This window comes from Monomorium pharaonis, chromosome 1, assembly GCF_013373865.1.
Source record: "Monomorium pharaonis isolate MP-MQ-018 chromosome 1, ASM1337386v2, whole genome shotgun sequence".
In the NCBI taxonomy this organism is placed as follows: Eukaryota; Metazoa; Arthropoda; class Insecta; order Hymenoptera; family Formicidae; genus Monomorium; species Monomorium pharaonis.
Window position 1 is genome coordinate 16,700,567 of NC_050467.1, and position 15,378 is coordinate 16,715,944.

Here is a 15,378-nt window from a genome sequence, read left to right on the forward strand (position 1 = left end):
TCAAAACCTACGCGCCGCTAATTACTTTGTAATTCTATCAATAACGCAATACTAAACAATTCGAAAGAAAAAGATTTTACTTTATATTTGCAGAAGAATCATTATGGTTTCTGCAATTAGAAAAGTGCCGATTTAAAAGAGGTAGTTTTATAAATATGTTAACTCGAACATTATGATCACCGTAACCTCGGTTGAACCTAGCGCGAGAAAAAAAAAAGTCCATTGAATAAAAAGATGATACGTGAAATACGACAAATCTGCGATCAATAGCGTTAATTTATGTCGTGGTCGATGGCACTTCCTCTAAGACTGGTGGTAAAAATCTGTAAGAGCTCGGGTAAGAGCTGAGAAATGCCTCCATATATCAACCTTAAGCCGCTCCGTCAGATGCACTCGGATATTATCGTGAATGGTGCTGATGGATACCGAGAGACTCTTCCATCCAACACTCGATACACTCCTACTCAACCCCCGAGTGCACACGTTTATAGCACGCATATACGCCGCTCGTTCGCTCATATAAAGTTATAGTTCGCGGAACTATCGATAATATCGACAGTATCAATAATCCCTTCCTATGGATATAAGTAATGAATAATCTCTTACCATATGCGCGCGCGTTAACTTGCGAAAAGTTTAATAAAAACGAAAAAGAAGATGTAGAGCAGCTCTTTGTATCGCCATTCGATACTTGAACGTGCTTTCATGCTTGAATTCAAGTTTTCAAAGGTAAACGCCACTTTAACGATATTCATAGAATAGCCACTGAGACAGAGTAGACGGAATACGAATAAAATCAACGAGGGCAAAATGGAGTCGGTGATGGCCCGAAGTAAATCTTGTTGGGCACTTGAAAAATTCCGTGTACACACTCCAAACGCGCAATGCTACGCTAGATTAACTTTGATAGAAGGATTTGCTTGCCTTCGCGTTGAGTTCCCCTACGCGCACCACTAACTTCATGGTTAAACTTTTCAGTTTGATTGTTTCAAACGGAGATTTGAGATTTGTATTTACCCATTATAATGCGTTCAGCCGAATCCGACGATCGAAATTGGAAATAATCTCGTGTCACTATTGTTGATTCGCTGTAGATACAAAATGTATTACCGCATTACGTTCGGCGAAGGGCGACGGTATCGTGCACGTGTAAGTGAGGTCAGAAGTCGCACGTGTAGGTTCAGTGGCAAGGAAGCGGAACGGACAGGCGGGACAGGGGTGGCTCTTTAATCTCCAGCTCTTCCGACGATAATCTTTCTCTGCCAACGTAATTGCTTAACCCGTGCAAGTAATAAGGTTATCCCGTTCGCCATCATCGATCAAGTCTTTAAATCGATCGGATCGACGATTCCGTCGATGCAGCGCACGATTCCGAAGGCCGAAAGCACCGGCGGCGATGTAATACTCTTCTTTAGTTGGATCGAGCGGAGTAGTTCGCGTACATACATGTATGAAACGAATCGTCGATCGTTGAGACTTTCCTTCCCGCCTACGACGCCCACCGCTCGTCTTACCGACAATGGCGACAATGCCTTTGTCACTGTACACTCTTTGCAGTTTCACCTTCAACCCCACTGAACTGTCTCGCTTCACATCCCCTCGTTTCTTTTGTCTTCTCTTTCGATTCTATTCCCTCCCTCGGGCGTGTATCCAGACGAGCCGTAGCACTCACAACGGACTTAACATATATACCTTCATTGCCGAGGATTTCGAGGATTTCTATTTGCGCGCGTTTTATTCCAAGATATAAATTTTTATGAAGATAAACTTGTATATAAAGCAAGAGGACAATATTAAGGCAGCAAATTACATTAACAGATTGTTATCAATGGATTCTCTGTATTTCTTTTTACTTTTTAACGTTAGTGTCAATTAGGTTAAGAGAGAATATTCCACTTTCTCAAAGCGGATTAGTCACGACTGAAGGTAATGTACCGGTAAGTTGCCGACTTCTAACGAAAGGCACATCCTGTTACAGTTGCCTGAATAGGGCGGATTTAATCAGGGTGCACGACGGAACGGATTCAGGGGCGCCCACAATAGCCGTGCTCTGCAACCAGGGAGCGGAAGTGGAGGTACTCAGTACAGGATCAGGTCTCTACGTCGAGTTCGTCGCTAATTCCGAGTGGCCGGGCCAAGGCTTCAAGGCGATGTTCCAATTCCAGCCATTGGACGATGCGCTGCATCCTGGTCAGTAACGGCGATTACATGTCGACGTCATTAAAATCCGTCCTTCCATCGATCTCCTTTCGCCCCATCCATTCGCGACCATATTCTTCAGCACCGTCTCATCTCCTACGATGTGTAAGACCTATTACCGCGACTATTGGTAATGTTTCTGCTTAGGTGAATCCCTAAAGTTACGAACCATTAAATTATCCGTTGCTTTATACTTTATATCACGTTTCTGAGATATAGCTACATAAATCGAAAGCTTTAAAATTTCATATATTCAGACCTATATGGATTATCCGCTTATGTGGTAACTTTTGTTCTTATAAAAGCCAATACATTCGCGACCAAGTTTTCGCTTCTTATAAATCACTTTTGATCATTCAATGTCATAATATAAAATTTTTGTTTTGTAAGTAGAAAGACTCTTATGTAACTTATATCTTCGTTAAAAGTATAAACTCATATCTTTGCGATAGATGAAAATATAGTTTCAAATAATCAAAAACGAATAATCATAAAATTGGAAAAAAAATTATTAAAAATTTTATTAATATTATTAAAAATAATATTAATTATAAATAATATCAAAACTCAGTTGCAAACTCAGTCGGTATCGTAGCTTTAAGTAGAAGAGAAGTTCAAAAGCTTAACCTAACGCGTCGCTGCAGTTGAAACATGAAAGCGCCATGAAACAGAGCTTTTGCGAAGCTTTTCGATTATCTCGGAGCTTTTAACGGTCGGTAAGGAAGATCGTAAAGCTTTCCAACAAACTGTAACACTCAGAGAGAGAGCTTGCATTACTTCAGGCACGTGGTATCTTCTTTGCTTACTTGGTAATCAATCAAACCGTCCAATAATTTTTATACTTGAACTGTTCTTTAAATTTATCCGTTGATATATTTTGCTATTAACAGTTTTATAAAAAAAAAAGTGATAAATAAACATACACATGGTATTGATTATCATATGATAACTAGGTTTCCGACATATCAAGTACATATAATTGTCGATAATGCTTTTGCTTAGATCAATAAGCATTTAGTAAATTTAACCAACATCGACATTAAATTATTATTTTGACAAAGTTTAAAAGTTAAGCGCTAATGTTTCCATTCTGAGCAAGAATATAATCTTATTTACAAGACAATGAATCATGCAGGTAGATCCTTTGTGCTAAGGTAGATTGGTTATGGTTCATTGCATACGCGACTCCCTGTTGTAATTAACGGCACTGTATATTCTAGGGATAATTACAATAATGTGTTTCAGAGCCGGACAAGGTCCCAGGGGCCGTTACGGGGAACCCCAAGTACTCGGTCATCGGACCAGCTGTCAGCGCTACTAGTAAGTACACATTGCATGCTGTGCACGCGATTTATCACCTTTCTTAATCAATAATTGCCTCGCCGCGTCCCATGATACTTCCTCCGCAGAAGATAAATTTGTGCGGGCTAAAGTACTGTAAAATTGAAATTTTACTTTAACGATGGTAGGCACTATCTCGTGTGAACGTGAACAAAATACGAGAATCGTCTACATCGATAAATGATGCGGCTTACGAACTTTATAATAAAATCAGATCTGGTAGCTTTATATATTAAAAAAAAAAACAAGATAAATTATCACACCCACGGGACTTTTCGAACAACTGAAATGTAATCTGGGAAACGTGACGCACAGTCTAGGAAACAGGATACCTCGATGTAAAATAAAATTTTGCTTTATACGCTACATACTTTTATGAAGTCTGAAAGAATAAGGGTAACATCAGCCTCGGGGGTATATGATTCCTGTCGTTGTTTAAAAGGATTATTTTGATGTCTTCAACATGAATGTCGGCGAATACGTGTAGAAATATGATTTTCCCGAGGGTCCTCGACACATAACTTCTCCGTAACGTAACGGCGTATAAACTTTGTGAGTACTTTACGCTTGTAGAATCATCACCCGTATGTTACGGACGATGGTGAAAGCTCGACGGACTCCGAACTTTACGGCTTTTTCATGAAAATAAGATGCTTGTCTTATATCTTAAATATTCGCATAAAGTCAGTGGACGCGTAACTCTCGCCGATGACCTGACTTCCTTCTATGCATTTGTTTATGGCTCTGAATTTAAAACTTATTCCACCTTTTGCTGTCACGTAATTATTGTAATTATAATATAGGCGCAATTTAGCGATATTGTTTGATTACGATATAGATTACACTCTATATGTATATTATATTTTTTTATAGTTTAATTTCTAATATATATCATGAATTATTATATGATGAAAATCAAAGAAAAATGCTTATGATGAAAGAAAATATAATCTATAGAAATTACATATAAATATATTAGATCTGTAGATCATTTATTGTATAAATCACTTTTAATTTATGTAAAAGTTAAGTTAATGTTATCCCACAACACGCGACCAAAATTTTAATAATATATTTCTAATCGAAGAATAACAAAAATCCTAACACAAAAATATCAAGAGTATAATACTCTTTTTAAATTAAAAGCTTTTAGATCAGATAATCTAAAATTTACCCACTCAGCAATACCTCGAACAATGACAATAGACGCTTTTTGTGCTCTAGTTAATTTCTTATCAGGAAATTAATTACAATGATATTAAAGAGTGTTTTATTAATTATATTTAAACATAAAAATAACCGTATTATATATTACATATCATAGCAATATAAAAAATATTACAGAATATTAAAAATCAATGTAACGAATTGTCAAAACTAGTGAGATATTGTATAAAAATTCAGAGAAAAAATACAAAAATTTCAACTCGACAATACATGTATCTAATGTTGATAAGAAATTTATGTAGACAAATATAGTTCTGTTTCTATAGAGATAAATAACGTTTATATACGCCATACACATTCACACTACAATATTTATCTTTGTATAACAGCATTTATTAAAACATGTGTTTAAAATATTCCTTTTTTAAATCTATCACAATAGATATATCTCTTATTATAAATTAAATTTGTTCCCGCATTTATAAGAAGAGTATACAAATCCTTAAGGCTGTCTCTGCAAATAAAATCATCGCCACACATTCTCTATGTTTCTATGTTACCGCCTCGGCAAGCCGAGAAAGATTTGCTTCTCTCTACCGATCTCTTGTAATTTCCATTCCTGGCGCGCCGAGCCTAAAAGGATCAACGACATCAGCTGATGGAAACAAAGGCCGAATCTTTGTATCTCGCCGGTCGATATATAATACTATCAAACAGTCGTTATACGGTCGCTCTAACGTACTCATCGAATTGTATTGAAACTCTCGTTGTCAGAATAAATCTCTATCAGTAAACCGACTATCATTTTTTTATTCTTTACGAAGCTATTCGCTTTTTCTTTTGCCTACACAAATATGTTTATCGGAATCCGATAAACAATCAGAAAGAGCGAGTAGGATGGATTATAGAAGCAATTGATTTTATTACTCTCGAAATATTTCAAAATGTTGGCGCAAATTTAAATCGATAGGCACGTTTTTGTATAGAGTTAGAAGAAGATTATTCTGATGTTACAATAAATTTTAAATAAATATTGTTATACAAGTATAAATATTTTGTAGTATGACATGTAGATGTCATTTATCAATGAAAATATACTATTTGTTTATAGATTTCGCTTTTTTATTAACATTTTTTATTATTGCCGAATTGTATGAAATTTCTATATCTTTTCTATGAAATATTATATATAATATCTCATAAATTTTTTATATAATTACTTCTAACATCTTATCTTTTTATCTGGTATGTACGTGATTTTGATATGTACATATATAATATACTTATTTTCTATGTTTAATGACGACTCAATCAATGATTACAATTTTATCATTGTAATTTTAATCACATAATAATCTTATAAGAAGTTAACAAAAGTGCAATACATCCACATCACATCACCATGTAATATGCCATCAAATTTTAGATTATCTAATTTGTCTATTGTAAATACTTTGTGTTTAAACAGTATCTGTTATATTTTCGACATTTTTGTATTAGAAGCCTTATTTTGAGGTTATATCATTAAATTTCGTTCTTTTCAAAATCATGAAACACTCTGCATACATGTATATATATACATACAATAATGTAATAACTGTTTGTGTGTGTATATGTTTAATTATATATCACGTATTATATATTAGATTGATACGTATCAAATATTATTTTTGAAAATATTAGTATCATATTTTACAACATTTTACATACAATTTAATCATTTATTATTATAATTATATTATATTTAAACAGTGCTTTTTGCAAGGTGCAATTTCATCGTTTTATTTAAAATTCAAAATATGAATTTTTACGAAATTTATATAACTTTCTTATATTCCAATTCCAATTGGATGGAATTATAATTGAGTAAGAATACTACTGCAGTTATTTACAATATTAACAGAATTTATGGAGAAAAGGTTGTTAATAAAAAAACAGCATTGAGTTCAAAAATTTTATATTAAGAATTATACAAATTTTATTTTAATTTATTTAAAAAGCCAATACTGATATACGTTTTTGTATGTCTTCTCAAATAAAATTAAAACTTAAAAATCTAAAAATAAAACTTTAAAAACATATTAATATAAACTAGAAAGTGTCTTACATCAGATGGTATATAACAATTTTTATAATATTGTTCATATTTTATATTGATACATATTTTGTAGTAATTAAGGTTTTTGCAACGTAATTAAAATAAACGTGAGAAATTGAGCTTCAAAATTAGTATAAAATTTTACTTCTCTTTTATTTTAATAGGACATTTGTACAAAATATTTAAAAATAAACATAAGGATTTATACAAAAATGTTTATACATATATATAAAAATTTCAAGAGTCTCTCACTTTGATATAAAACATTTTTGTCGGTTATATAGAATACTTTATGCTGTTGCAAAGACGCAACATATATAAAGGTTAAATTAGTTTTTAGTAAATTTTATAAACAAAAAGATCATTAATGTATCAACTTTTTTTTATTATTTAAACAAATTATGTTTTTACCAGTATTACAGTTTAGTTTTAAAAAATAAAAGGATGCCGAAGGCCTTTATTGACTTTGTTCTACTTGTTTTGAATTTTTAAATACCTAAAATATGCCTTTAAGAACTTTATAAATACCATACAATAACAATCCGTCAAAATAAACAATTAAATTGTATATAATATTATACTATAAAACTGCAGTCAAAATATTACAATAAGATTGAAACAGTAATACCAATATTTTCGATTAGTGAAAATACAATCGAATTCGTATACACCATTCTAATGTATAAACAAGATATATCAGAATTATGAAGTAATACGTTATTTGTAGCGCTGTTTTTATGATTATAACTTTTGTTTGTCCGTAATGATAATGGTAATGTCATTTTTACAGTAATTTTATTATTTACCTTTATTATGATCATACAATATATACGTACAGAATATTTTGTGCTTAATCAAACCATTATAGATTTTGTATTGAACTCATCAAATAACATAGACAATTAGATGCCATTCTAAAAAAGGTCATTAAAATGTAAAAAAGTAAGGAACGGTTACTAGTAATAAACGACAAGAACATTTTAAAATTTTGTCTTATTTTGTCTTAATTAGACACCACAGACGCGCGCTTCGCACGCGCTATTTAACTTTTTATTTTTTACTTTTTAAAAATAAATTGCAACATGTTTGTATACATAACCATAGAACCATAGATTGTATAAATAACTATAGAAATTTGACAGCAGTCAAAATTTAATGTGTAAAAACATAATAAAATTATATATTTGACGGAGTCAAAAATTTTAATATAAAATTATATTCAATGGTGTCGAAATTTTTAATGAACGCATGAAAAACTTTGCCAACAGTCAAAAGTGAAAACGTGATATAATTTAATTATACATATTATATATATGGGGCGTTCTTTGTGGAAACAATCCTTCCCTGCACATTTTATTTTTTGAGATAAATAAATATTTAAATGCTGAAAATTTTCATTGATTCTTCTACTTTTAAATGTCGTGTGGCAACTTTGGAAATGCAAAATGGCGGACCAAAAATTGCGGCTAGAACAAAGAAAGAAGCATTATTTATAATATAAAATAACATTTGCACATTATTTGACCCTGAAAAAGGTCGATTCAGATGTGGCCTGATTTTAGGCAGTGTTATTAATTCTTAAAATACACTCTGGATTAAAATAACCTGAAAAGAAATTTATAAAATTAAAATTAAAATTAAAATTTATTGATATCTATTTTAAAATAAATGGATTAACCTTAATCTTAAATGTTTAAAAAATTTACCTAATTTTTAAAATAATTTATTTTTTTGTCGCAGTAACCATTGAAAGTGGCTTTGGGTCATTTTAAGCTAGTGTGTATTATATCTAAGTCTCATACAGGAAGTATGTATTTTAAAAGTTAAAAGTAGCATAATTTTTCTAATCTGTAGCCTATAAGATATAGTATTTCATATTCCATAAAATGAAAAAATATTTTGTTTTTAATATTTTGTTTCTCTGCTTTAAGGTTACATAATGTATATACTTATTACTTGTATCAATATGGCCACCATTTTACTTTATTTTTATCATTAGAGTACCTTTTTATAAGTACTTTAGTGACAGAATCAATCAACAAAAAAATCACCAAAATCACAAATCCGTGATTTTATAGAATATGTAGTAACCTCAGAGCAAAGTTGTTAAAAGCAAAATATTTTTTCATTTTATGTAATATAAAATGCTATATCTTATAGACTACAGATTAGAAAAATGGTTAAAATGCTCCAAAGCCACTTTCAATGGTTACTGCGACGAAAAAATAAATTATTTTAAACTAAAAATTAAGTGTATTTTTTTAACATTCAAGATTAAGATTAATCCAATTATTTCAAAATGGATATCAATAAATTGTAATTTTAATTTTAATTTTATAAATTTTTTTCAGTTTATTTTAACCTAGAATGTATTTTAAGGATTAACAACACTAAAATCAGAACACATCTGAATCGGCCCTTCTCAGGGTTAGATAATGTGCAAATGTTATTTTATATTATAAATAATGGCTTCTTTCTTTGTTTTGGCCGTCATTTTGAATCCTCCATTTTGCATTTCCAAATTTGCCACACATTCAAAAGTAAAAGAATCAACAAAAATTTTTAACCCTTAAACATTTATTTATCTTAAAAAATAAAATGTGCAAGGGGGAGCCGTTTTCATGAAGAACATCCCCCCCACACACACACACACACACTCTCTCTCTCTCTCTCTCTCTCTCTCTCTCTCTCTCTCTCTCTCTCTCTCTCTCTCTCTCTCTCACGCATATACAAAATAAATTTTTATGCAGCAATTGTGTTTAACGATACCTGCACATGTGACCTTTTAACATTTAATTGCATGAATTCAGATTATTCAAATACTCCTAGACTAATACTTCTAAATTCTAATCTCAATTTGTACGTGGGACTCAAGGCTTCCAACATGTTTACTCATGTAAATCTATCTCTTAATACGGGTGAACAACAACAGCTGCGGCATACGTAGGAATGCGTGTCAATGAGAACCTTTACCAGCACAAGGAGTCATAAGGGTGCTCGAGGCACGAATAGGAGCCATCCTATGAGACCCCGAAGCTTATGAAGCCGATTCTATTCCATCTTTCAACTCTCCTTCATACGATACTTAGGATAAAAACAGCCATCATAAAACCGACGCGCGATATATCGGCCTACCCTTATAAAAACGTAATATTTGGCAGTATTAAATTGATCAGTAATTATTACTTATTTTTAGTATTAAAAGCGCTATTGTACTTTTAATACTAAAAATAAGTAACAATTACTGGCCAACTTAATACCGTCCAGTATTACATTTTTATAAGAGTGCTTTTATTCGCCAAGTACTTTTCTACGCTGTAGATGTGCAAAAAATATGCGTTTAATATTTTTTGTTCCGTTATCTTTGAAAAAAGTCAATTACAAAATTGCTCAATTACTAAAATCTTACGTAATATTATACAAAATACGGCAGAGTAAAAACAAACAATTTCTCAAACGCTTCAGCATTGAGATCGTCACGAGACGATCACAAGAGGAAGGGGATTGAAATGTTTTCAAAGCGGTATCGGTAAATTTCGATCACAGATCCATGGCATGCTTGTGCACTAACTGTAATTACGTAAAGTGAGAATGAACAATGTCGACGTAGTAAGAGTGGGTTTCATTTACGTAATTGGTTGCGCGAAAATATCGTCGGTTCGCACGGCGAAAACCTACCCTAACTTCTACGTATTTCTCGCCTCTTTCCTCGTCCTCCTTTTTTAATCGAACGGAAACGAAACGAACGTCGATAAGGTAATTACCGTAGAAATTAAGTACGCCGATAAATAGACGGAGGAAGTTGTTCTATCGGAAACGGATGGTCAGGTTTTTCCAATTTTTTTCACACTTGATTGTGAAGAGAAGGAACAAATTGCGTATCAGGACGATGTATGTACACGGGGCGCAATAACGCGTGCATCCAGGATCACTTTATATAGGTCCCTCGTACAGTGCTGTTTACCGTACCGACGACGCGGAGTGAAGCGAATAAGCAATAAATAACGTCCGCGGACAAACTCGCGCGCATCAGCGAGGGTAATGTTCCGCTAAACGCATATACACGTTGGCTCCCCGAAAAATAACGTATTTCGTCGCAGATCATGTTAACCACGAGACGGTAAATTCCGATGGCTATCCCGAAAACCGCCGCCGTGGCCATACGGCGAGAAACTATACGGGTACTTCGGCCGAGAGATAGAGAAACGAAACGAGAAACGTACGAATGATGGATCGAAATTCTGCAATTTTCTCACTCCCGTTCGAGAAAGTGCTATGTGTGTGTACTATGCTCGCACGATGCTAACTTTGCAAACGACGTAACGTTGTTTCCCGGTATTTTACGCTCGTCTCCAAGCCGGAAAGTACGCTTTCCTGTGAAACTAATAATAACTTTCTGCAGTGCGCACGCTTTACACTTAAGATGTAAGTGTCGCAAACTTCCTACGACGTACCCAGTTGCGATAACAAATTTCCTTTACTACTATTAGAGCGATTTAATTGCCGATGAAATATCGTTCCTTCTGTCAAGTATAAAAAAGGTTGGAATAAAAAGATCCGTCTTTTCCCCCCGTGAGAATGATGAATGTTGTCTAGACAATAACGTCGCGTATGGTCTTACAGCTCTGTGATTGTTGTGCGTCTTCTTTCCTTATTAAATCTTTTTAATTCATATCTCATATTTATATGCGATGACTTTGCCAGTTCGATAGATATTAATTCTCCATTGCTTTCGTAGGAGGCGAACGCACAGTTAACATTTGATTTTTTAATTGCACCTGCAGGTACACGTAACATAAGAGTTAATTAACTCTGAAGCTTTCTGACGTTTTATTTACAATGTCTGGAGTATATCTGTATGATTATTGTTTCAATTTCGTTTCAATTTTTTGTTAAAAACTTTGAAAATATTCGATTTGTCGAAGAGCAAGGAAGATTTGGTTGTTAAACAAATTTAAAGAATTGCAAATAACAATCAATAAACGCAACACATCATTGCATAATTGAAATAATGTATCACAGCAGTATTGCTAAACTCTAGATTGATGTGCCGTTATGGCTCATAATTTGTGAATGGATGACAAATTTACATGCGCCGTAAGTGGGGCACAAGCACTCCAATTTTATATTCTTGAATATTCAAGTTATTCATCAGCTATGAATATGTACGCTCCTCTAGCGCATTGCACACGCATCTAGTTAAAAATATTCTACTAGCGTGCCGATCAGGTATACGAGTGTATGCATAACGGTAAATTTGCTACATAATGAATGGCACATTGATGTCGCATGCCCGAATCCCAAATATTGTTTGTCATACGCTAATTTATTGAACAGATGGCGGCAAATGTGTATGAGCATTGCGTTGTACGAGTAAAGAGATAATTATATTTTTTCTAGTAATTTCTCTCTAGTATTGTCTCAGCGTCCCACAGCAATACTCTCCAATATTTATGCAAAAAAAAATTCATAAAAGTAATTGTTGTCGTAAGTCGCTGAGAATTTATCAATTAGACTACAATTTCAGATAGTTGATTATTCAATGTCCTTTAGAATTATCGTAAATGCATTGTAATTGCGGAGAAATTTATAGTTGCTTTACGTAAGCAAGTCGACACGTAAACGCATCGCGATAAAACAGAAGAGAGTTACACTCTCTTAAAAAAAATTTCTAATAACAAAATTAAAACTGTTCTAAATCCTACTTTATGCAGTATAAAAACAAAGTAATATTAAAATAAGGTTTTTAATTTAAATTAAATAAAAAATTCCTAGCTATTCTTCTTCGTTGAATTAAATAAGGTTGACTTACTGTTTGGAGACAAGAATATAACACGTATAAATTTGAGTTAATATATTTTTAGATTAAAGTAACACTTTACTTGATGTTATTATGCACGATGATTAATGCTACGCAATTCAAGATACCACCGATAGGGAACCGTGCGAACAAGCGGTCTCTGGTAAAAAAGATTCAACGTGGGTGGAAGATAATTAATGCATGCGCGAAAAGCTTAACAGCTTTTGCGTACATGTAAAGCGGATGCTTATCAAGAGACACGATAGTGTCTCGCGAAGCCAGTGAACGTGCAACGCGAAACCGTTCCACGGTATACATAACGACTTGAAAGTATCCGTGTTCATCGAATCTCAATAACTGAACTGATTAAATTTCGAGTAGGCTTAAGGGGATGCTAAAGTTGTTCTGTTTTACCAATAATTTCATTTCTCACTAATCTTTTAATTGCATTTACAGAATTAAAAATCCTTCTCTAGAATTAAAGTGTAGATGAGATAACAAAGCCGGGCCAAAACAATTTTGTAGAAAAAACGACAAAAAATTTTAAAATGGTCTGCTTCTGGCGTCGACTCGTAACAAAATGTGTCTGATGTAAAAATTTTAGACCTTGCACGCACAAATCAAGCCTGGGTCCAAGTGAAGCAAACATTTAGGAATAATACTACGCTTTCAGATTGAGCGTAGGCGTTTTAATAAAAAAGTTTATGGAGTACGAAAATTTCGTGTCTATAAAGAGCAATTTGAATGTTCTTTTTTAATTTTTGGTATAAAATTCAATTCATAAGCTGATATTAATACGTAATATAAACTTTAATTTTAGAAAAGGATTTCCAAATCTATAAAAAAAATACATACAAAATTTTGTTAATGATGTACACAAATAACTATATTATCAATCTCGATCAAGTTTGACTAACAGTTTAGCATTCCCTTAATTGATAGCTTGAATTTAAATCACACGGTAAAAGTGTTTTCATTTTTCTCCTACGTCCCTCACGAGCACAGATACACAAAGTCAAAAATGCAAAAGTTTTATATTTAAAATTGTCGTCATCATCCTCAGAAAATCTCCCTTTTATCACTTTCGATGTTGCCTAGCATCGAGAAATGCTAATCATTGGGGAGGGGTCCCACTTGCCTACAATCCCAATTGCCTACAGCTTTGTTTGCACACAAATTTAGCAGAGCTGCTCGATTGCCTACATTCCCGATTGCCTACAATCTCGATTGCCTACAGCTTCGTTTGCACATACGAAAATAATTAAGGTACAAGAGTAGGATTACACATATGACATTATCGCGCCCATACACATTGCACACATGACAATATTGCGCGCAGACATATCGCGCCCATACACATTGAACACATGATATTATTTCGTTCATACACAATTGTACACATGACATTATTGCACACGTGCACATTGCACACATGATATTAATACCCTCATACACATCGCACACATAACAATTACCACATGAGTTTGTGACTTTCCAGACACCCCTACCAAGGGGGTGGGTGCGGGAGGAGGGCAAAGCCCTCCCCTGTGTGTGCGTGTGTGTGTGCGTGTGTGCGTGAAGAAAAGAATTTTAAAAAATATTGGGTAATAACAAAATAAAGAATCAGAAGATAAAAAAAGTAAAATAAAAGCTAAATAGTGCACGCGAAACGCGCGACTGTTGTATGTAGTATAATAAAATAGTAATATTTAGACTAAATTTATTATTATTTATAAACTGTTTTTAATATCTGTTTTATTTAGCAGAGCCAAGTTTTTAAAACAAAAAGTTGTTTTATTTTAATTAATTTTTTTTATTTTTGTATTCTATCTCTTTAATTTCTTATAATTAAATTTTATATTCTATTAAAATCTAGGATTGAAACAAAAAAGCTTTTAAATGAGAATATAAACGAGAATACATATCACTTTGGATTTTATTTTTTAAATGTAATTGCACAATGGTTATATTTTAGAGAAATATATATATTCTATTTTTAATTTGTTTAATTTAAAGATTTCATAACTTTTTTAAAAACACCTATTAGTTAAATTAAGTAACAATTTTGTTATATTATATTTTTATAGAGAATAATTAAAGATATCGGTTCTTTGTACAACAGTTTTTATAAAGGAGTATATATAGTTAGCGCCTTTTTTATGGGTTTTTACAGCCGGGCAAAATATTTTTTATACTTACAAAGGGAGCTTTTTTGTAAGCCTTTGTAATATCTTTAAAAAAATTTTTTTTTTTAATTTTTTTTTAGATTAATCTCTATTGTTAAATCAAGAATACTATAAATTGTCACAAATTTCCAGTGTCTAATCTAAATTTGTCTGGAAAAATTAATAGTATAGCAAAAATATTTTACTCTAGATCTTAGATTTTCTTCTTTTAACAATAATGATACGATTGTCAAAATATTATTTTATGATTAAAAAAAAAATAGCGTTGAATTGATTTGAGAATTTTTTTCTGTGGCTCATCAGTGAGAAAGAAACAAAGAGAAAGAGAAACATCGATGCCGCACGTAAGGACTACGATATACGTGCTATTCCATCGCTAGGCTCTACGAACGACATCCAACACAATGAGGTTTGATCATAATAACATCGTCCATAAAGCGCGTCCACCTGCGTCTATGTGTCGGATGCAGAATGATCCACTCGAAACGAAACGACCTCGTGTGATAAAGTGGGTACTAAACCAGCCGCGGTGAAAAAAAGAACTTGTAGGATCCTATTATCGGCACTTGTCGGGCGGACACTGCGTA

The 15,378-nt window shown here is 32.8% G+C and overlaps 1 protein-coding gene across 1 annotated transcript in view; it reads left to right on the forward strand.

Annotated features, from left to right (window-relative positions):
• The window catches only part of LOC105833926 (suppressor of lurcher protein 1), a gene marked incomplete at its 5' end in the record, with an annotated part of 356,824 nt that overhangs the window by 201,483 nt on the left and 139,963 nt on the right, over nucleotides 1-15,378 (forward strand). Inside the window, 2 exons of the mRNA XM_028192272.2 lie at nucleotides 1,979-2,190; nucleotides 3,445-3,519. Coding sequence (XP_028048073.2) covers nucleotides 1,979-2,190; nucleotides 3,445-3,519 — 287 coding nt within the window. The remainder of the gene's footprint in view (nucleotides 1-1,978; nucleotides 2,191-3,444; nucleotides 3,520-15,378) is intronic.